This window comes from Cyprinus carpio, chromosome A8 (genome assembly GCF_018340385.1).
Source record: "Cyprinus carpio isolate SPL01 chromosome A8, ASM1834038v1, whole genome shotgun sequence".
Lineage (NCBI taxonomy): Eukaryota > Metazoa > Chordata > Actinopteri > Cypriniformes > Cyprinidae > Cyprinus > Cyprinus carpio.
In genome coordinates, this window is record NC_056579.1 from 8,540,962 (window position 1) to 8,564,072 (window position 23,111).

General features: G+C 37.2%; 1 protein-coding gene across 6 annotated transcripts in view; it reads left to right on the plus strand.

Annotated features, from left to right (window-relative positions):
• LOC109094532 (cAMP-specific 3',5'-cyclic phosphodiesterase 4D-like) overlaps window positions 1-23,111 on the plus strand; it is a 116,199-nt gene that overhangs the window by 58,820 nt on the left and 34,268 nt on the right. The window contains exon 1 of one of the 6 annotated variants that reach the window (XM_042761944.1): window positions 10,391-10,844. The exons of 4 other annotated variants lie outside the window; for them this stretch is intronic. In XM_042761944.1, coding sequence (XP_042617878.1) covers window positions 10,759-10,844 — 86 coding nt within the window. In that variant the 5' untranslated portion in view covers window positions 10,391-10,758. Of the gene's footprint in view, window positions 1-10,390; window positions 10,845-19,633; window positions 19,940-23,111 lie in introns of those variants that run through there. One more of the 6 variants, XM_042761947.1, reaches the window with a different exon arrangement.

Sequence of the window (23,111 nt, forward strand, 5' to 3'; positions counted from 1 at the left end):
ATGATGTCCTCTCAGCTACCACATCACATTTTTACGAGTAGTAACATTAGCATGTTACGACCCTTATTAATGTAAAAAGAAATCAATAATTAATGGAAATCATAATTAAAATGCTAGTTTTTCCTTTAAAGCAGCTTCGTTCCATAGGTTAACGAGCTGACTGACAGCAAGAGCCGCATCAGCACGAATAACAATGAGCAAGTAGGTTTTGGCCCCTTCTCTCAGACACTGCTTGATCGCACACCCCATCTCTTTGTCTGTCTTCTCTTACATAATTCTGCTCCTTCTGCTATTTATATCACTTCTGTTTTGAAGAATTCCACAAGATACCTACAGTTCTCCCTGTTTCTCCTACTGTGGGCGCTGGAGGCGGGAAACTCGATAAAGAGTCATTCAATGTGATTATAGCTAATGACTCGGACTGAGGTGAGATAAAGACTTATTGGTTGGCTCTTTATGTAGCACCAGAGGGTTTGTTTACAGGGTGTTGAGCAGCGAACATGCGGGTTTCCCCATCTGTTTCCGACCAGAGCCACCCATCAGGAGGAATGGTGTCATAGTGTAACAGGTTTGGTTGAGCACAAAGGGATGATCTGAAAAATGTGAATCAGTGCTGCATGGCAGTAATTGTAATTAAACTCCTTGTGAGATAATTACTGGCATGGCACTGTTAGAAAAAAAGAACAGTTGTGATAACAGCATAATAAATGGAGCCCTGGCTAAATATTTTCTCAGTAAGGGCCTTTGAAATATTAGAAATATTCCACCTCCGCAGTGTTGAAAACAATGAATTCCTAAAGCCATTGCTGGATATGTTTCTTTTTCCTTTTAAATTAGACTGTGTATACAGTATGCAATTGCTTTTTATTTATTTTATATATTTTAGATTGGTATTTGTTTTTTTTATGCATCTTTTTTTCATTTTTTTTACTTTGAATTTTTTTCTTTTGATATTAGGATGCTTTATTTCTTTACTCATGTAGCATTTTGACCCATGACATTTAAATGCCACCTGCGGTTCTCCAAATCATCTCCCAGACCGTTATCGGACATGGCTGTACACTTGCTTTCATTATCAGCGCCAGTATGCCGTGAGCACCCAAGTATCCATCAAGACGAGGTGAAGGTTAATTACACAGAGATATTATCTTCATTTTCTGTCCACTAGCCCTTTGAAGATTTCCCTCAATATATTTCACCACTTTCTTTACACAGTATTTTTTTTTATTTTCACAAGAGTAATAGAATTCTGAAATCATAAAAAAGCCAGCATAATGCCTTTGGGTGAGAATTAGAATTATGCAAATTAGTCTCTGGACGCGAGTAATTCATTAGCGCCTGCAATATAACAAAGATATTCGGCTGCTACTTCTTTCAGGCACATAAATTAGGTTATAACTTTTGCAGGCAGGTTGTGTTTCACATGATTTACTCATGAGCTCATTTACATGTATTGCATTACTAACTGTGCATTGTGCCTTGTTTTGATCTCATGTTTTCCATTACAGGTTAAAACATACCTGGGCGTCTTTTGTATATGTTAATGTTAGTATTTTTTATAAATGAGTTGAACACCTGTAATCAATTATGAGAAAACATGAACAGCAATTTCAAAACGTTCAGAAATGCAAGACAAAAAGTATTACGTTGTCAGTTTTTAAATGAAGTAATTGTCATTCAGAGCAAGTACACCTTCTTTCTATGTAAATTAGACTCATTAAGGGATGGGAATCATGAAGAATTTAATGGTTCTAGTTCCAGTTCCTCTTAACATTTTATGTCTGTTTATAATTCCATTAATGTCTTTTTTAATACTTTTAAGGAAAAAATATATGAAAAAATTAAACCGTTCCATCACTAATTAATGAGATAATTAAAAAAAAACATTTAAAAACACAATTCTTGCCAAAGTCTGACTTTTTAAAGACTTTTCACAGTCTTTTTAGAAGCTGCATTAATGTTACCCATTTATTGGCATTAACTATATGTTAGACAACTACAATACTAAACAAAGAAAAATTAGTTTTCAGTTATTTATTTTCTTAAAATATTGACATAATGTACACATTTAACTATACTTTGTCATGTGAACTACCAGTCAGTAACTATGTCTCCTTCCTATGTGTTAGCTGTATGTGTTTGATTCACTAAAATGAACCGACTCATTAGAGTCATTTGTTTGGGAGTCGGCCTACAGTCATACTGTATAGGGCTGGGTATTGTTCAGTATTTTTCGATATATATACCGATACCAATACCTTGATTTACTTGACCGGTAAACTTATGTTTTTCCTTGATGCCTCGTTAGAGCTAATCACTAGAATTTGATTTAGGCACATCAAGCATGCTGCATTTCTATTGGCTCAGTGATGCTAAACAGATTAACCCCTTAGGTATAGAAATTTGGTACCAAAGGACAAGACATTTTTCGATATTAAGTGGTATCGAGGCAATTCAACCAGTGCCTAAAAAGTATCAAACTTGATACCAAGCCCTAGTACTGTATGTTTGAGAATTTGGACTTCACTGGTTGCACTGTTAGTTTCGATTGACTAAAAAGAACTAGTTGTAAGTAGATCTATCTACTGTCTGTTTTACACTGTAGATTAAATAACAGTGTTGCAGCACTCATAAATACGTTGTTAAGAAATATGTGATGATGTGGGTTGTTTTTGGCAATATGCAAGCAGATAGCTCTCTTAGGACCTTTACTGAACCCATGCCGTTGTTTATAGACTCCTATGAGTTTGAGCTATCAAAACCTTAGCTAAGATTCAAATAGATCACCCTGCGGTCATGATGCTTTTAAGGGCCTCTGTGCTGCCTTGCTTTAGTTTATGAAGCGCTTTTATTTTAAGAACTCAGGTATTGCTATTTACAGTCAGTATAGAAAAGAATCACTCCCTTTAAAATAACCATATTTTGTTGCTTTGCAGCCTGAAATGAAGACAGACACAGTTTTTGTTTTATTCAGCTGTATTTACTCAGTGCAACTTATGACATCCAAGTGAAATATATAACACCAACACCGTGTCAGAAAAAAATAAAAAAACAGAATCACTGAGGCTACGTCCACACAAAGCCAGAGCTTTCCCTATCCGATCTTCCCCCCCCCCTCATCTCAAGAAATATCTGCGTCCACACGAAACCACAAAACTGACACAAAAGAATGTAGTATACATGCCAGAACAGTGTGTGGCGCTGTAATTCTGCAACAGAGATACACTAAAAACAAGAGAAGAATACTTGGACTATGCATAAACCTTGTGCATGGTATATAGTCGAACATGGAACAATACATTTATTAATCTGGGTTAATGTTAGTTAATAAAAAGACAATCGTTCAGTGTTTGTTCATGTTTTTGTTGCTGTTACATGATGTAGTGGTGTCTGACTAAGGGTGAGACGTGGGCTGATGATGTCATCGTTTCAGAAAATATACGGATTCGCTGTCCACACGAAAACACAAAGGTGGGGTTTTCAGATTTATCCACTCTGGGACCCAGTTTCAAAAAATATTGGTTCTACTCTCCCAAAACACCAGATCCATGTGGATGAAGCACCTATACGATACAAAATGTATGCGTATACAACGAAACGTGTCTCCGTGTGGACGGGGCCTGAGTTGGAAAAAAGATCACCCACACCTAAAAATGACTTGTAAAGTCAATCAGGTGTAGCTAATCACTTTTTCAATTGCACACAAAGCCCTTTGACTTTCAACTGTGATCAGCTGTGGTCATTTTGATTAGCTCAGCATGATAAGAGCTTTCCTGGAGCATTTCAGTCTTTGGTAAACAATGAACTATGGGTGGCAAGGCACTGTCAAAAGATCTCTGGGATGAAGTTGTAGACAGGCACAAGTCAGGAGATGGATACAAAAAAAATTCAAAGGCTTTATCAGTGCCTAGAAGCACAGTGAACTCTTATTGAACTATTATTAAGAAGTGGAAGGTATTTGGTACACAGACCCTCCCTGGATCAGGATGCTGCTCCAAACTGGATGAAAGAGCCAAGAGGAGACTGTTTAAAGAGGCGACCAAGAGGCCTACAGCAATTCCGAAGCAGTTGTAGGAATTTATGAGAGAGAAAGTTGCCAGTAGGAAGAATGAATGTCCTTGCATGGCCTAGTCAGAGCCCAGACCAAACCACACTGAAAATCTGTGGAATGACGTGAATACTGCTGTCCACAAACAGTCACCATCAAACTTAATTGAACTTGAGCAGTTCTGCAAAGAGGAATGGGCAAATATTGCAAAGTCTAGATGTGCAAAGTTAGTAGAGAGAGAGACATATCCCAACAGACTAAAGGCTGTAATTAAAGCAAAAGGTGGTTCAACAAAATAATGACTCAAGGGGGTGATCCTTTTTCCAATTCTGGTTTTCAATTAAAAAAAAAAATAATCTGAAATGGTGGTGTTATATCTTTCACTTAGATGTTATAAGTTGCAAGTCCGTCTTCATTTTGGGCTGCAAAGCAAAAAAAATTTGATTATTTTAAGGGGGTGATTATTTTCTATACCCACAGTAACGCTATCCTGGTGGCCCTGTTTGTGAAAATGAAATGTGTAAAGCAGTGCAGTGTGAGGGAGTGCAGATAGAGCTGTAGGGGGTGGATACCGCTGTAGAGAGAAAATAAACAAGGACTGCTGGCGCAATGCAGAAAGTCTATTTTGGGGGCTGGGAGAAGGACTAGTGTGATTCAGTGTAAAGTATGGTACCCCCCAGTAGGACCCTCATTCAGGAGTCATCCGAACATGCTCCACCTGTCAGCCCCAGTCTCTCAGAGATCACACCCAATGCAAATACCAGCATGCATTCATGCTTAGCACTCGCCGTCATGCCTTGCTAAGTGCAGTCCGAATTAACAAGTGAATGAAGTGGATTAACATGGGAATGAACGTGGGTATTGAAGGTGGAGAGAGAACTGTACATGCAGTAAGTGCACCGTCAGTCAGTAAGTGAATAGAATTAGGTTGCAGTTCAGTGGTGCATCTATAAATTTATGCCCTGTGGATTTTTAACACTAAAAGCTTTTATCGTAACGGGTGTTATGCAATGAAGAGTATAAAATGTGACTTGTGGCGTACCTGCCGTAAATGCATTTGAAGGGAAGAACAGGGAGTTGATTTTTAAGCAGTTTTATAAATCAGCACTTGACAGATATATTATGGCACTGAGACAGCAGCTAAAGCAGTGGTGTGTTGTGATCTGATAATAGGTGGTAATGAGGTGGTGTGTTGTGATGTGGTGTGTTGTGTTTTTATTGAAAGTGTGTTTTTTTGTTGAATATGAAATAGAGAATTAGAGAGCAAAACCATCCGTAAACATGTCAATGATATATTCATGCAATATGCTGTGCATTTAGTATATTCAAGAGTTTGTTTTACATGTGAGGCTGTTAAATCACACTTTGGCTGTTGTTCATGCATTCAAAAAAATTGTCAGTTTATGACAGTTAAGAACCACTGTGTTAAAACAAGTGTAAAGGTTTTTGGTGCTTAAATTCTACAATGCCTTTATTGTACAATAACAAATTTGCTATTTTGTGACATATCAAAAGACTCAAACAGTTACATTGCTGAATATAATCGAAACTTTCTTTCACAAAGCAAGAAACTCTCTCTGTTATTCTGTATGGTAATCTCCTGCTAGGAGACTTTTTACAAATTCTTTTCTATGCTTTTTATTTCTGTCAGTTTTGCTGACTTTGACATTGCTTTTTTTGATAATTTTAGAACCACATGCATTAGAACCACTGAAACCACTTATTTATTATAATACCATATCTTGCTTTGCTTAAGATGGTATACACTGGCTCCCAAAAATATTCAGACCCACCTAAAAATGTATGAATGTCATTGAATTTTGAAATGCTAAACAATGATGTGGTGTGCAAAGCAAGTACCTTATAATTTCAAGTGGTACTCACTGCAGAGTCAAATGACTTCCAGCTCCACCTCTCTGGACGTCTAATGGGTGGACAGGTGGAGTTGTGGGTAGGGTTAGGGTGTGTTACATTTATATAGCAAATTACATTTGCTCCTCCTCGCTGGACGTAAGCCCCACCCATTTGCTCTGCAGTGAGCAGCCTCTCTATAATTTACACTAACATTCAAAACAGTTTCGTAGTAGTGAGATGTTTTTTTTTTTTTAATAAATGAATACTTTAATTATCAGGGTGGATTTAATTGATCAAAATTGACAGTAAAAACTTTTACATTGTTACAAAAAATATATTTCAAATGTTATTCTTTTAATGCTGTTTCTATTCAACAAGGATTTTTTTTTTAAAATGTATCATGGTCAACATAAAATATTAAGCAGCATAACTGTTTTCAACATTGATAATAAGAAATGCTATTTGAGCACCAAATCAGCATATTATAGAAAGATTTCTGAAGGCTCATGTGACACTGAAGACTGGAGTAATGACTAGTGAAAATTCTGCTTTTCCATCCTAGGAATAAGTGATATTTTAAAATATATTAAAATATAAATTAGATGATTTAGATCATAATTATATTTCACAATATTACTTTTTATGGCACCTTTTATTAAATACATGCAGCTTGTGTGAGCATATAAGACTTCATAAACATTTCAAAAATCTTACAGACTCCAAACTTTTGAATACTAATGTATAAATAATTTCAGACCGCTGCAAAAGTGTATCAGAAAAGTGAAGTTAGTTGAAAAAATATATAGCATCATTTGTTTGCAAGTGCCACTTGGTTTGATGTTTTCTTTATTTTTTTATGCTATTGTATGAATGGAGGATGAAATAGGGTTGAGATGGCCGATACTGTGTCTGTGGTGGTGTATGAATCACAAATCAACTTAGGAGCGTCTTGCTGTCTTGTCACTGTATCCCAGTGCAGCATCTCAAGGTCTTCTCCCTTTCCCTCTCAGTTTGAGGTGTCATTTGTTGTGTTAAAAAGCTAAAGAGTGCAGCTTGCACTGACAGAATCGATATGCTTTAGCTACTGGAATGAAGAGGGCAGCAGGGGCTCTCGTTATGGGGTCGAAGTGGATGACCACATGCCGACAGGGAAGTAGATCTGCACAGGAACAGTAGTCTCACCCGGTCCTGCAATGTGTTTTCCTCCCACACTAACAAATATACACTCATACACCAGGGATTTTTTGTTCAAAAGAGACACTGCCTCCACAACAAAAATCAGATAAGAAAATTGTTTATACAGTGCAGAAATAAAACAAAAATATTATGAAATATATGAGCAGATTGTGTGATTTTTTTTTTTCTTTTCGTTGACTCCTATGACCTTATTGACCTTATAGAGATGGTTCACCCAAAAACCATTTACTCACATTAATGTCATTGCAAAACCTGTATGATTTTCTTCTGTGGTAAGATATTTTTTTTTTTATGTCAGTAGGGTCTAAAACAACATAGTACCCTGCTGATTTTAATTTTATGGACAGAAAAGCACTTTTCGAATTGTCTTTTGAAAAGTGAGTCATACAGGTTTGGAATAACATGAGGGTGAGTATGATGACAATGATGACAGAACTTTCATTTTTGGGTGAACTATTCCATTAATAATTTCTAATTTACATTTAGTCAGTCAGCAGATGCTTTTATTCAAAGTTACTTACAACTGAGGACAATAGAAGCAATCAAAACCAACAAAAGAGCAAAAATATGTAAGAGCTGTGAGAAGTCTCGGTTAGTTTAATGCAGTGCACGTAGCAAGGGCTTTTTAATAAAAAGAAAATAAGTAGATAGAATAGAAAAAGAATAGAGAGTGCTAGTGTTCGTGGGTCAGATGTAGATGGAAGAGATGTGTTTTTAGTTGTTTCTTGAAGATGGCTGCGCAACTCAGATTGAGTTGCGCAGGTCATTCCACCAGGAGGGAACAGTTAAGGTAGAAGTCTGTGAAAGTGATTTTGTGCCTCTTTGAGATTACACTATAATGTGTTGTTCACTTGCAGAACGCAAGCTCCTAAAGGGCACATAAGTCTGAAGTAGTGAATTTATGTAAAGGGATCTAGAGCCAGTGGTTATTTTGTAGGCAAACATCAATGCCTTGAATTTTATGCAAGAACAGCTATTGGTAGCTAGTGCAAATTGATGAACAGAAGTGTGACATGCTCTTTTCTGTTCGTTAAAGACTAATCTAATTTGGATTAGTTGTAGAGGTTTGATAGAACTGCCTTGAAGACCTGCCAAAAGAGCATTGCAATAGTCCAGCCTGGACACAACAAGAGCTTGAACAAGGAGTTGTGTTGGCATGTTCCAAAAGAAAGGCCCTGATCTTCCTAAGGCTGTATAAAGCAAATCTGCAGGACCAGGCAGTTTTAGCAATATGGTCTGTGAAATTCAGCTGATCATCAGTCAAAACTCCAAGGTTCTTGGCTGTCTTTGAAGGAGTTATGGTTGATGTGCCTAGCTGGATAGAGAAATTGTGTTGTAGTGATGGGTTTGCTGAAACCACAAGCAGTTCTGTCTTGGCAAGGTTGAGTTGAAGGTGATGGTCCTTCCTCCAGCAAGAAATGTCTGTTAGAAACGCTGAGATGCGAGCAGCTATCGTCGGATCATCAGGAGTTGAGTGTCATCAGCATAGCAGTGATATGAAAAGCTACGTTTCTGAATGACAGAACCTAGTGATGCCATGTAGACAGAGAAGAGAAGTGATCCAAGAACTGAGCCCTGAGGCACCCCAGTAGCTAAAGGTTGTGATTTGGACACCTCACCTCTCCAAGATACTTTGAAGAACCTATCTGAGAGGTAAGACTCGAACACTGGAGTGCAGTTCCTGTGATGCCCTTTGCCAGTAGGGTTGACAGGAGGATCTGGTGGTTAACCACGTCAAAAGCAGCAGATATATCCAGCAAGATAAGTATTGAAGATTTGGAAACAGCTCTTGCCAGTCTTAGGGCTCCACCAACTGAGAGCAAGGCAGTCTCAGTTGAATGGCCAATTCTGAAGCCAGACTCATTACTGTCCAAGAGGTTTTTCTGTGTGAAAAGGCAGAGACTTGGTTAAACACAACTTGTTCAAATGTTTTTGCAATGAATGGAAGAAGGGATACCAGTCTGTAGCGCTCTAAATGTGCTGGGTTAAGAGTGGGTTTCTTAAAGAGCAACTAAACCCTAAACCAACTTTTTTTAGTTAATGATCTGTAAGAATGGGGCTTTATTAGTGCTGTTCATTGATTCAAGTAACTTTTTTGACATTTGAGTATAAAGTGTTTTAATTCTACAATATATGGTGTAAAAACGTCTGAGTGCTGCCCTCTTCAGGTTGAACGGTGGCTACTGCAGTTGATTTTTCCTATTGGATGTTTGCGGTGGTAGGTGACGTAAGCGGTGGCAGGTAACGTAAGCAGTTTCCAGCTCACCACGCCCTTGGTATGAGCTACCACACCCTTGGCAGTATAAAACCATCTTGCTCCGTCAAATCACTGTAGCGAGTCAGATGCTGATCACGATGCGGGAGTTAAGACCGCAGTTTGAGCCAGTGGCTCGCATTGATATGGCTCAGGCCCTGGCCCTGGCCCTGTGTCCACAGACACCTCGACATCCTCCACTTCAGGTGAAAGTGGGGGAGAAAAGTCCTCTACTTCAAATGAAAGCTCTGTTGCAAAGCTTCTTGCGTCACTACAGTCACTCTCCATTTTAGCGACTCTGACAGCAGCTGTCAATTAATCCATTACTGCGGATCTCAGGTTCACGCCCCACCCGCTCAGCCCCGCCCTCGGTTCATCCCCTCTATCTCCACTGTGCTCTGCCCACTTTTCAGCATTTTTCAAATATTGCCAGTGGGTGGAGTCAGGCGCTGACGAGGGGTTTAGTTACCCTTTAAGTAGTGGGGTTATTTTATAGGTCTAAAAAAGAAAGTTCACCCTACACTCTTTAAAATAAAGGTTGTTTATTAACATCTTTGGTTCCAATGAAGAACTTTTAACATCCATGGGACCTTTTGAAGCACAAAAGGTTCTTTAGATTACAAAATGTATTTCACACACACACACAAAAAAAACTATTTTCAGAACTATACATTGAAAGGTTCTTTGGGGAACCCAAAATGGTTCTTCTGTGTCATCACTGCAAAAACCCTCTTTTAGAAACCTATTATTTTAAGTGTGTAGAAATTGCCCTTACTCCTAATAACTTGCATGTATTTCTGAGGTACGCAAATCACTGATGTAATACACCAGGAAAACAATAACAGACTGTAATGTTCAGGAAAAAGGTGGATAAAGCTAATGTGATTGAAACTCTGAAGGATTTAGGGCAGTATATACTTGCTGAAATCTAGCGCTCTGCCCTCTGTGATGTGAGAGGAAATATATCACTGGCAACAGGAAAAAAACAAAGACTTAATATCGTCATCTGGATAGGAAGGAGGAATGTGGTCAAGCGTTTTCCATATAAACACAATGAATGCCAGTTGGGACAGGAACAGCTCGGCACACTCCGTTGGAGACTACTGTATTTAGATGTTATAGAATCCACAGTTAATTTTATGGCAGTTTTATTTGTCTGCACTTAAACGCTTAAAAGAGTAGCTTGATTTTTGATTTTGTTAAATGTTATGTTTTTTTCTTCATCATCATTAAAGTATGGTGAAGTAGCAGATTAACCAAACCAAACTCCAAATGGCACCATGGCAGTAAGAAGACATTATGATCACCGACACCACTTAAATCCACAGCAACCACACAGTCTTTTCTCTTAACGAGAAGGATTCATGGAGAGCTTGTTGAGAAACTCTTGAAAGTCTGTCATTCAATGAAGTCCAGCCGCAATCACCGGGTTCGAGAGGAGAGAATGATGCGCTTGAGCAGCCTTCCTCTCCGGAGGCATTCCTGGATATGGTGAGAGTTTCCTTTAGCATGTATGTTTATGTTTCTGGTGAGGGAGCATCCACAACACAACACAACAATGTGTCAAAGAACATTCAGCATTTTTCACATGCTTATTGTTTTGGTTGTGTTGTATGTGATTGAGAAGCACGTGCCTGTTTGAGTGTGTGCGTGTGTCAGTTGTCTGAACTGATGCTTTGTCACAGGTTGCTGGTGGCTCTCGTCTGCTACAGTAGCTTGCTTTTCAGAGTAAATTTGCTGTTTAATGGTGGACTTATTTCCTGCTGCCTCATCCGGCATTAAATGCCTGAGCAGGTTCACATATGAGGGTATATATCAAAAGCAGATTAGCAAGGGAGGCGGTAATAATTTCATCAGAGTGTTATGTGTTTGTAAGCCTATCAGAGCAGAACTTCTATAAAAGCCAAGTATGTTTATAGTAACAGTTAATTTCTAGTTCACGGTCTTAAAGATGAGATGCATTGTTCATATTTGAATAATCCAAGTTTCATATATGATTAATTTGTTATTTTATTTGTATTTTGTTATTATATTTGTACATAATATAATTTATATAATATTAAAATAATCTAATAATATTTTCATACACACATACAAATAAATAAATGCACACACACACATATATATATATATATATATATATATATATACACACACACACAATTTTTTAGGATTATTTGATAAATAGAATCTTCAAAAGAACAGCATTTATTTGAATTAGGTTTTTATTTGAATTTTACGTTTTTATTTATTTTATTGTATTATTTATTTATTAAATAAATTAGCATGCAGATTTTATGAACAAATAATGAGACTTGAGAAGAGAGTCAGATCATTATTTTTTGGTCTAATTTCACAGTACATTCAATAATACTTAATTTTGCAAAAATGTATTAAAATATATATGCTACTGTATATACTATTTAATTTTGGTATAATTTGTTAGTATATTTTAAAAAACAAAAATTTGCAAAATGGTATTGGTTTTTGTGTTCTGTTTTTTTTTTTAAAATAAATAATAGATTTTTTGTGAATGGCATTGGTTTCTAAAACAAACATTTGCAATTCTTACAGCAGCCCTCTCATCTTTCAAATACAGGGACATTTTTTGGACTTGCCAAGGCACTGATTTTCCTGAAAATACAGGCGCTTGTGTAGCACTTCTCATCCCTTTAGCTCAGCGTAGAGGCTTGGCTGATAGATGCTTTATTGAATCTGCCGCTGGGCTCCTTGACAACAGTGAGGAACGAGTGGGTGTTTCGCTATTAGTTCACAATAAGAACACAGTCTCAGCACAGTCAGCGGTTGGCAATCAGCTCCGTCCGGATTTCCAACCCTGTTGATACTGGAAGAATAGCGCCTGAAGTGGCTAGCATCGTTGGCGGCCCAGCAATGCTAATCCGATTCGTCGCTGCCGTCATATTTCCTGTGCGTTTCAAAACATCTCTCTTGTCAGTGTGTGGGCAGCCCACATTTCATACACGGATGGTCTGGCTTACATAATCTGTTTGTGTGGTTGATGATAGCTTATCACTTAACGGATGCGACAGGAACTTACGCTAAGGATTTGCGCTGTAACTTCCTTTAAGGGACAAGGGGTTGTGTGACTAACCCAAAAAAACAGCATTGTGACTTTACTGCAACATTCACCCCATACTCAACATCACCTTTTCAGTGTTGTTTATTTGTCTGGGATGACAGCAGTCGCTATGCAATATTTCTGTTATTTGTGCGATGGGTGTCTTTTAGGCATACAAAATCATTCATTTAAAGTCAAAAATCACATTGTAGCAGGATAATTGTAATAATGCCTTCGAGTTGTGGACTGAATGACTTATTGTGAGCTCCCAGCATGCACTTCAGTGTCTCTTCTAAGTGGCATTTCACATAGCACTACAGGTAATCCAGAGAACAGCTTCCTCAGGAAGAAATAAGCTACAACCCCAATTCATTTTTAGCACCCCATGTACTGAAAGACTTCTCAGACGGTGTGGAGGTGTCGAAATGGACTTGAAATAATGAGCAGGAACACTTCAAATGTTCTCTTGGCTTTATGAGGAATAGAGATCACTCAGAGACCCCCTCCCATGCATGTTCATGGTGCTGTAAAATACTGTTGTTGATCCAAGGTGCTATCCGTCCTTGAAAGTGTGTGACGCACAGCCTTCCGTTTCATTGCCATTAGTGGTGTTCTGTAAAAGCCGTCTTACAACTGCAGGGGTGGGATTGGTGGCCCATGTTTGAATCCCATATCAAGAACCTTTTATTTTTATTTTGACACCTTAAGTGGTAAGAAATATGAAGATGCTTTACTTTATTCATGCTTACAGTATGTGGCGGGGAAGGGTCACATGCAGTGTGAATAATGAAATTTTAGATGTTTACATTTACAGTTATACTTGTTTGTAATATATGTATATACTACTATGTATGTGTATAGTGACGTGACATACAGCCAAGTATGGTGACCCATACTCAGAATTCGTGCTCTGCATTTAACCCATCCAAAGTGCACACATACAGCAGTGAACACACACACACCGTGAACACACACCCGGAGCAGTCGGCAGCCATTTATGCTGCGGCACCCGGGGAGCAATTGGGGGTTCGGTGCCTTGCTCAAGGGCACCTCAGTCGTGGTATTGCCGGCCCGAGACTCAAATCCAACTTAAGGAGTCAAACTCTCGAACCATTAGGCAACGACTTCCTCTAATGGTGTAGTAGAAAGTAGAAGCAAAATATTTGTATCAAAACCAGTACTAACAGCAGTCAAGTACAGAAAATGAGTTTTGAACTCTCCATCAGACATTTCATAAGTCTGTATTGATCTGTCAGTTTCCTTTTTTATATATTGAGTATGCCTGACTTAACAATACAATTCACATGAAATTGAAAATTTGTATCTTCACGAACAGAAAATACTAATTTTCACATTCAGATGCAAGCCATTTACCTGATTTTGTACATATTATGTAATCATTAATATATATAGCCATCTGATATACAGAGAGAGAGAGTAAATAATCTGAGTAATCAGTTAAAAATCACCAATTGAACACTTTAAACTGTTGATGAAATCTGATATACAGTATATTGCAATATTTGTTATTGCTATGAAATGTGATATACTATATTTAAATTCTTATATACTATCTATCTATCTATCTATCTATCTATCTAGATAGATACCGTAGATAGATAGATAGATAGATAGATAGATGGATAGATAGATGGATATACAGTAGTTAACATTTGAAGAGGATCAAATAAGTTCATCAAAGTTGTCCTAAGACAAGAACGTGTATTGTTTTGGTTTTAGGACAACTTTGATGAAAGGTTTTGATCCACTTCAAATGTTGACTCCTGTGTATATATGTGTGTGTGTGTGTGTGTTTATATATATATATATATATTGTGAGGAAGAAACAACCAAGGAAACAAATACATGTATCTAAATGAAAAGCACATTGAAATCATTGTGATATTCATGATGTAACACTTATATAGTATAGGGACCAATTCTCACTATTAACTAGTTGCTTATTAGCATGCCTATTATTAACACATTGGCTGCTTATTAGTACTTATAAAGCACATATTCTGCATGCCCATATTCTACATCCTACCCAATACCAAAACTTAACAACTAACTATTAATAAGCAGCAAATTAGGAGTTTGAGGCAAAGGTCGTAGTTAATGGTTTGTTAATTGCGAGAATTGGACCTTATAATAAGGTATGATCCCTGATGTTGTTCAAACTTAAATTGCAAGCAAACTCATAAGATACTGGATATACATACAAAGTACAGTATATTCAGTATATATCAACCAGATAGTTTATAGTTTTCTTTCTATGTAACATTTATTCAGCAGCTTTTAAGAGGAAATAATTTGTCCTTGACTTTTTCAGCTTGCATTGTGTTCTAATTTCCCCATAACATCCTCCCTCAGACCATTTAATCTACGGGGAGAGAAAGGTCAGTACTGCAGTGTGATTATTTTGGAAACGCATATGGCATAACAAAGCATAAGTATGACGTTGCACAGAAAGAACGTCAATGAAGCATTTCACCGGGGAGCACCAGAGATGCAAGGAGCAGTTGTCTGCCTTTGTTTTGAGATCTACATTCAGTGACACGCTTCTGTGGATGTTTCCTCTTATCTTCTCTCGTCCTTCCTCACTGATGCTGCCATGCAACTCAGCCATTTCTTCTGAATCGCAAGCATGTGAGATTTACAAGACCTGCAACAGTTAAGATACAGTGTTGTCTGTATACTCTGCTTTTATTTGAACTTTATCTTTGGGCCAGATTCCCACACACAGATTACTACCAGCAACAAATTACAAAGGATTTTCAGTGGAAAATCACAGTTTACAGTGCAATACAGTTAATACAGTTTTCTGCTCCTACAGTCAGAACTTTTGGCATCACCAGTAGAGGTGAAACAGTCTTTTCATTATTAAAAACAACAAAACGGCTCACATTCAAATGTTTATAATTTAGTACAGTCCACACTACATCTTTCGTTCTCACCTAGTGGTTTTGAGACAAAAATAGCGTGTTGTCTATGCTAATGACTTGTTTGTGCTTTGCTAAAATCATAATTTCCAATAATCAGTGTTTATTTAGCTGACTAAAAATCAAACAAAAGGGTGAAAGTGAAAGTCTGGTTCGTAGTTTTGATTTTATTATATATTATATTTGATTATTTTCTCAAGTTCTTGAAGAAAACAGTTTGGAAGTTCATCCTTGAAGAAGATGAGTCATATCATTGTTAACATTTCAGTTAACCCATTTTCAAGTTTTGCGTCATTCTCGATTCAAAACAAAGTTGTGCTGGACTTATCAAATTACACTATGCCTTTCCTGTTTTTTTTTACAAATATACAAGCTGCTCTTGCCAGTAGTTTGAATTGTTGGCAAGATGACAGAAAATACATTGTAGCTGGATGTCACAACAGGTTTTGCAAATTTATGGGTTTATGACATCCAAAACAAATGCATCAGATGTATGATTAAAAGTTTGAATGTTTGTCAAAGCAAAATATGGATGCTTGCCTAAAAGCTAACAAATGGTCTAAAATCAGATAATTATAATATATAAGCCTCTACTAAATGTCTTTGAGCTGCAGAGTCTTGCACTAAAGCATGTGCTGATGATGTCACGATGCTCTCGTACTGTCACTGATGTGTCCGTCTAATCCTACTACAATAGCCACAAGCCGCTGGTGTCTCCACACGAGAACACCAGCTTCAAAACAAATTGCAACATGAATACTGTAGCTAGAATGCTTATTTGAGGCTGTGTGATTTTGTGCTTCAGACAGTGTGTAGTCTGCTGTTGTGCTGTCAATATTTAGGTGTTCTGTGTTGTATCCTAACTTCAAATTAAATCGGATACAGAAATGTGGGCTATGTTTGGCTGTGTTAGTTGAATATTTGAATGCATGTCCAAAACACCCATTTATACCCACAGTACTGTAGTGCTGGATGTTGCTTTCTCAAAAGGGAAATGTATATAATTATAATTAATTAAAAAGATATATAACAGCTATATAACTGTAGCATAATTAATATTACCAGAAACTAATCTGTTCGTCCAGTGAACATTCGGTCTAATTTCATATCAGCTCTAAGAAATTTTCGTGGCCATAGAAAATAACTTTCTTACAGTACTAGTGCATTTGAGCATGTAACAACATCAGGAATCGCTAAAGGGACATTATCCACAAACAGTTACAGAATCAGAAACTCATGTAATTTCTGCACAAAAGTTGCACATAGGTATCAAAATGTAATATACCCTTTCATTTAGATCATCAAAATATGAATTTATAGATGGAGTGAGAATTGCTCTGCCTGCATTCCTTTGAGCAATAAAACCAGTGTTATCAGATGATTTGTCATTGCTTGCCCTGGTAACCAGAGGCCTGTTCTGTCTTTTTGGGGTGTTAGTTACTCTTCGGGTTATCCAAAGAACTTTAACACATAGTTTGCTTTTTTGGGTGAGGGGATTTGCTGGATTATTCATTAAACATAATGAATAATTGTATGTCTGATTTGTCCAAATGCTACACTGTTATCTGTCTTTGTTTGTGACTGTCTGTAAGACTTTGTTTTTGTTCTTTAAGAGACTTGTTAGCTGGGTTTTCCTTGAATGCATCTCCAGTAACCTTGGTAACATTGAATGGAGTTTGACCATTTTGTCACTCTCATTCTGCCGAGTCTTTATAAAAGATTATGAAATAAGCTTGAATACAGATGTAATAACATTTGCCTTGGATTTTAAAGGCCTGGTTGGTTGTAAAAGAAAGTCATTTTACATGAACATTCAGTGATAAAAGAACTTTTGGACTTTTGGAATAGTCATATGTTCATTTTCTTTGTGTATGATATGAGAAACATGATTGAGATATGTTTTATTGAAACTGAGTTTTGTCTTTTATGCTCTTCCTCGAAGCTCCTGGAGCGTATATAAGATTTATCACAGAGGCTGAGAGCTCTTGACTCCACCCAATGAGATAACAAGCTGTAACATTTTCCTGATTATTTAATGCTTAAATGAGTCATATAATTATACATGCAAGGGCTATTATACTTTGATCTTCTGAATCATATCTTTTAGGGCACACACTGCATTTTTAAGAGAATGAAAAAAGAAAGGCATTTTACTTGAAATTTAGCTGCATATCCAAGTGCTCAAGGTTTGATCCGATTAAACTGAACTATCAGGTTCTAAAAAGCATCTTGACCATCCATTGACAGTCAATTTTAGACATTCTGAGATTTTTGTATTTTTTTTTTTGTAAGTAACAGATATATTGTATTTCATTGTAGATGGTGTTTTTTCATTGCCTCTATTTTTTTTTTTTTTTTTTGAGCCTCTTAAAAATGTGAGACTTCACAGTTTCACATGTTATCGCTTAGGATAGTTGCTTGTAAGGGTTTGGTGCATGTTCATGTTGTCATTAGTCACGTGGCATTTACGACTTAGGTGATTGGCTCAAAAATTTTAGTGGTTCCTATGCACAAAGATGGGAGATTAAATGGCATACTTAAAGGTGCTGTATGTAAGATTTTGACTCTACTAAAGAATAAAAATACCATAATATGTTTGCAGATATTTAAGAAACATGCTAAGTTAACATGTTTATCTGAAAAACAATGCTACAGTCAGTTATTCTCCTTTGAAAATGTGCGTTCCGGGCCAGAATGCTGGTCTTTGTTTTGGTTTGAGAAACCTGCCCACTGTCAGTTTACCCAATTGTATTTCAGCACCCCGGGTTGCCAGTTGGTGGAAAACACAGCGGATTTCATTTATTGTCAAGTGCGCTCATTCCTGTTTGTGTTGTCAATCTGGCAACCTGCATGTGCGTCAAGTCTGAGGAAGAGGGGCCGGGTGAAAAAAACCCTCTCCAATATTTTGAATTTTGACTGCAATACCTAGTTCAACCACTCAATGTTAATCCTACATACAGCACCTTTAAGGGAATAGTTTGCTGAAAATGTACTCACCTTTAGGCCATCCAAGATGTAGAGTTTGTTTCTTTATCGGAACAAATTTGGAGAAATTTAGCATTACATCACTTGCAGACCAATGGATCCTCTGCAGTGAATGGCTGCCATCAGAATGAGAGTCTAAACAGCTGATAAAAACATAACAATAATCCACACGACTCCAGTCCATCAATTGATAGCTTGTGAGGTGAAAAGCTGCACGTTTATAAGAAATAAATCCATCATTTATCATTCTTGTTATGATAAGGTTAGGGATAAAGAAACTTATCTACATTTTGAATTCCCTGAAGGTAAATACATTTTCAGCACATTTTCATTTTTGGGTGAACTGTTTATTGAAAGGGGTTCTGTGACAGCTGAACAACTGCCATAGAGATGAATGTGGATGCTAATGAATATTTCTCTTCAGGCATTATTGATGTCTTTGGTTATAGCATGTTGTTTTGAAAATCTGAAACTGATGAGACAAAGAGAGTCCCACAAATCCTTGTTGTTTTGCACAAAAATTCCCATGGAGGAATGTTCATCGAGCAGTGACAGAAGTTAGTGACTGTTTCATCTGTCTGTTTTGTCATTAACAGTCCAGTTCACACTGTGCTTGCAATAATTAATTCATCTGTATGTTGAGTTCATGGTCAGATGTATATGGCGTTCCAGATGTCTTGTTCATTTAAACCCACTACCAGCAGTTGTGAAAATTACAACTTGGAAGTCGTGGCCTAATGGTTAGAGAGTTTGACTACAAACCCTAAGGTTCTGGGTTCGAGTCTCGGGCCAGCAATACCACGACTGAGGTGCCCTTGAGCAAGGCACCGAACCCCCAACTGCTCCCCGGGTGCCGCAGCATAAATGGCTGCCGACTGCTACTGGTGTGTGTTCACTGCTGTGTGTGTGCACTTTGGATGGGTTAAATGCAGAGCACGAATTCTGAGTATGGGTCACCATACTTGGCTGTATGTCACGTCACTCACTTTTTAAACTTATTCTCTGCACCTGTGTTTGGTCAAAGTAGAGCATTTTTAGCTCACTGGGCACTGGTTTGTTTCTTTGTGCATTGCAGTACTGTTACTTAAATTTTAAGTTAGATAACAGTATGTTATTTTTACATAATTTTCTTAATTTCTTCTTTTGTGTTCCTCAGAAAGTATATAAACTATGAACTGTTTATTTAAATATTGTCAATAGACATGGAAATGCCAGGAATTTGTATATAACCAATATAAAGAGAAATGTCTCTTTGCTTATAATGAGCCTGTTCACTAAGTGGTTTCTCAAACTTACACATACACAGCACAAATCACATCCCACCACACACAGGTTACAGAGTTAACTGATTCCCACACAGCTTTGGCAAAAGGCCAGCACTGTGAGGTACGTCATAAGCCAGTCAGGTGTGCGACAATTGGTCACATGCAGACAAGCTAATTAGCCGATCACTCTTCCTCGACAGTCTGGCTGTGTGTGTGCAGCCAGACCGGCCTGTGCGAACACCTGGTGACCGAGGAGAAAGCTGTTTAACCCCTCTGCTCCACTCGGGATGCCATGAAATCCATCATGTTTCAGAGGTACGGCGCAATCTACAAGCCAGGGCATTACTTGCATCCCCAGAGGGCATGTGCAGTTTGGTGGTGTGTGTGTGTGTGTTTTTTGATAGAGTTATGTATTTCAAGACAAAGCTGATTGAGGCAGTGGAGAAGACAAATTAGATTGAGTTGCACCAGCTGGAAAATTAACTTGAGACATGCATACCTAGATGTTAGCTAGGTGCGTTAAATTAATTAATAGGATGAGGGCTAGTGCCTTTTTCATTGGAAACAAATTGAAGACTTGCTGTTTACTAAAAGTTTATTGCTTAAAGGTGATGTCATTTTCAAAATGTAAGAAATGTTTTCCTGTCCCAGTTTAAATAGGCTGTTCGTAGGTTGAGGAATGTAGCTGTGTTAATTGTAGTTCTGTTGTTTTTAACATCAGTTGTTTTAGAAGTCCAACATGTCAACTTCTGGCTTGACCAGTGATGTGATCTTGGGGCGCAGCTGTATTTGCATACTGAGGAGTGATTGGGACATCTGTTTTGGAACATTCATTAGTTTTGGAATTCCTTTTAATGCTGCTACAATATAAAATAATATTATTAGATCAAATAAATAATGCAGGTAAAACATTCAGATTTACCTGATCATTGGTTTGCTTTTAACAACCAATTACAATTCAGAAACACATTTAATGTGCCTTGTTATCATTATACGTTTTTAAGTTAAATGAGCAAGAACAGCAGATGAGTTAGAAAATGTATTCAGTTCAAATAAATAAATTTTAATTATAAAAAATTATATTCAGTCATTTTAATCAACTCTTAATGCCTTTCATGACAAGGACGATAACTTTTTAGTTTCAATAATTGTTCTAATTTTATGATAATAGGGAAGTTCACAACACAATTAGAACGATAACGACAAAGAGGCACGATATTTGCCTCTTTGGCTAATGACGAATAAAAACATTGACAACCAGTCAGAATCCACCCAACTGTAAAGTGCTTGCACATTTAAAACTGTAGATTACATAACTGCGGCCTTTTTATTATAATCACAGAACGTTATGTTTTGTTTGTGAACATTAATATGGTTATCGTTCTTGGTGTGAATGGGCCTTTAGAGGTCATTTAAATAGGTATTGTTACAAAACCCAATACAATATTTTTTAATATACTATACATTATTTATTAATGTACTATACACAGAAATTGCACAAATCACTTGAAAAGCTTTAGTGTGTGTCAGCTGTAAATTTGAGAGTTTTGCTACAGGACCACTGAAAAGTGAGTGTTTTTTTTTTTTAGCAATTTTGAAGTAAGTAAGGTTACTATACCATTCTACTACCTCTGTGCCTTTGAGCATGTTATTTAGCCTCAAGATACTCCAGGGGGAGTTCTGGTTCCTGACCATCGCTGAATGATGCATATAGGTACAGGAATCATGACCAGATCTTTGTCATCTCTCAAGAAAATAACTTCAAGATAACGATAGGCCTTGTTTCCAGGAGACTAGAGAACAGTGTTTCTGTGAAGCAGACGAGACGTCAGTGGCGCTCGCTGACAGTGAGAGATGGCGTGGCTTTTTCTCACCTTTTACTGAAGAACAGTGATGGATGATGGGAACTACCTCCCAGCCTGAAAACAAAGCCGTACACTTTGTCTTCAGGAAGGGCAGTTGCAATGGCATTACATAGCAGGTTAGCCTGGATAAGCTGAGTTTATTATAGCCTATACTTGGCAGAGCTTATAGGGATATTCATCACTAGCAGCTTTGATTGTCGTTTGATGGTAATGAATGATAAATACGCATGTTAATAAGGAGGTTTCGCCACACTTGGATGCCTGAAGCTCATTCCAGAGCAACTCATTCAATTTATGTACATATAATATATTCATGTACTGTGTGGCAAATTCGTCTTTTGCTATGAAACACTATGATCATTACATAAGTGTTGTATGGTAATGGGTTTCTGGCCTTGGACACATCTCTATTGCTGTAACTGCATTCCCCCCCTCCTGTTGTGATGAGATGTTCAGTCTCAGAGTGAGAGACCCTTGTTGAAGAACTGTGTTACAGCTGGTGAAAGAGTGCTCCCTAGTGGTAACAAATTAAGAAACCTACTACAAAGCTACTCTCTGGTTAGCTGGAGAGCTAGATAAGGTACAACTAAAGACACTTACTGGGTTTCATGGGAAAACATTAGATTTTTTTTCTTTTGTTAATGTTGTTAATGTAGTGTTTATATATTTTTTTGTTAGCTGGAGAGCTAGATAAGATATATATATATATATATATACACATTTTTAGTGACATATATATATATATATTATGTGAATAATTTATTTTATTATAAATTGTACAAATATTTTCATTACATTTTAGCTCCTCACTGTACAAATAATCTGTTAAAAACAGTAATTCATATTTAGACTTTTTATAATGATTCGATTGTTGAAGTTTAAGGATCTTATGTATGGTTATTATAGTGGCAGGTGTTTGTCTCTAACAATTTCAATATAGGCACATACTTTTAATAGACGGAGAACACAGTTCAACTTTAAAATTAAAATCTGTCTCATCGAATTACTGTATTTCCTTGCTCTTTGCCAGTACTGTAAAAGAATAGTTCATCGTTCTTATGCCCTTATGTTGTTCTTTCATCAAAGGAAGACAAAAGGAGAAATATCAAAATATATGGTTGACAGAATTCACACAATACACAGTTACTAAGATATAGCCTTTCTGACAGGCTCACCTATGTAATAAATGTTTGCATTAATATGTTTTCTGTAAAAACAATGTAGTCACAAAATGTTTTGAATGGCCGTCAATAGAGCTTTTTTTCTCCATTATGGTGTAGTTGTGGCATCTCACAACAGGGGCCTGAGCTAACCAGACCTGAGCTGGTAATAATCTGTTGGTCTGCTGCCATCTCTAGTGATCTAAGCAGAATTTTTTGTGATAGTGATTTAGGAGAGGAACCTCTGTTTAAATTTTAAAACTTAAATTCATTGCCCCTGTCAGCTGTGTTTTTCAGTATTACCACTTCGATCTTTTAGCTTCTAACATCAGGGATTATTCAGTTCTCATTTGTTCACATCCAATATTAGAAAAAAAAAATCTGACCAAATTGTCAGTATTGCTTAGCTACAGTGTTAGGGGGTTGAAGTTAACATGGCATTGCTGTGTAGTTGCTAAGGTT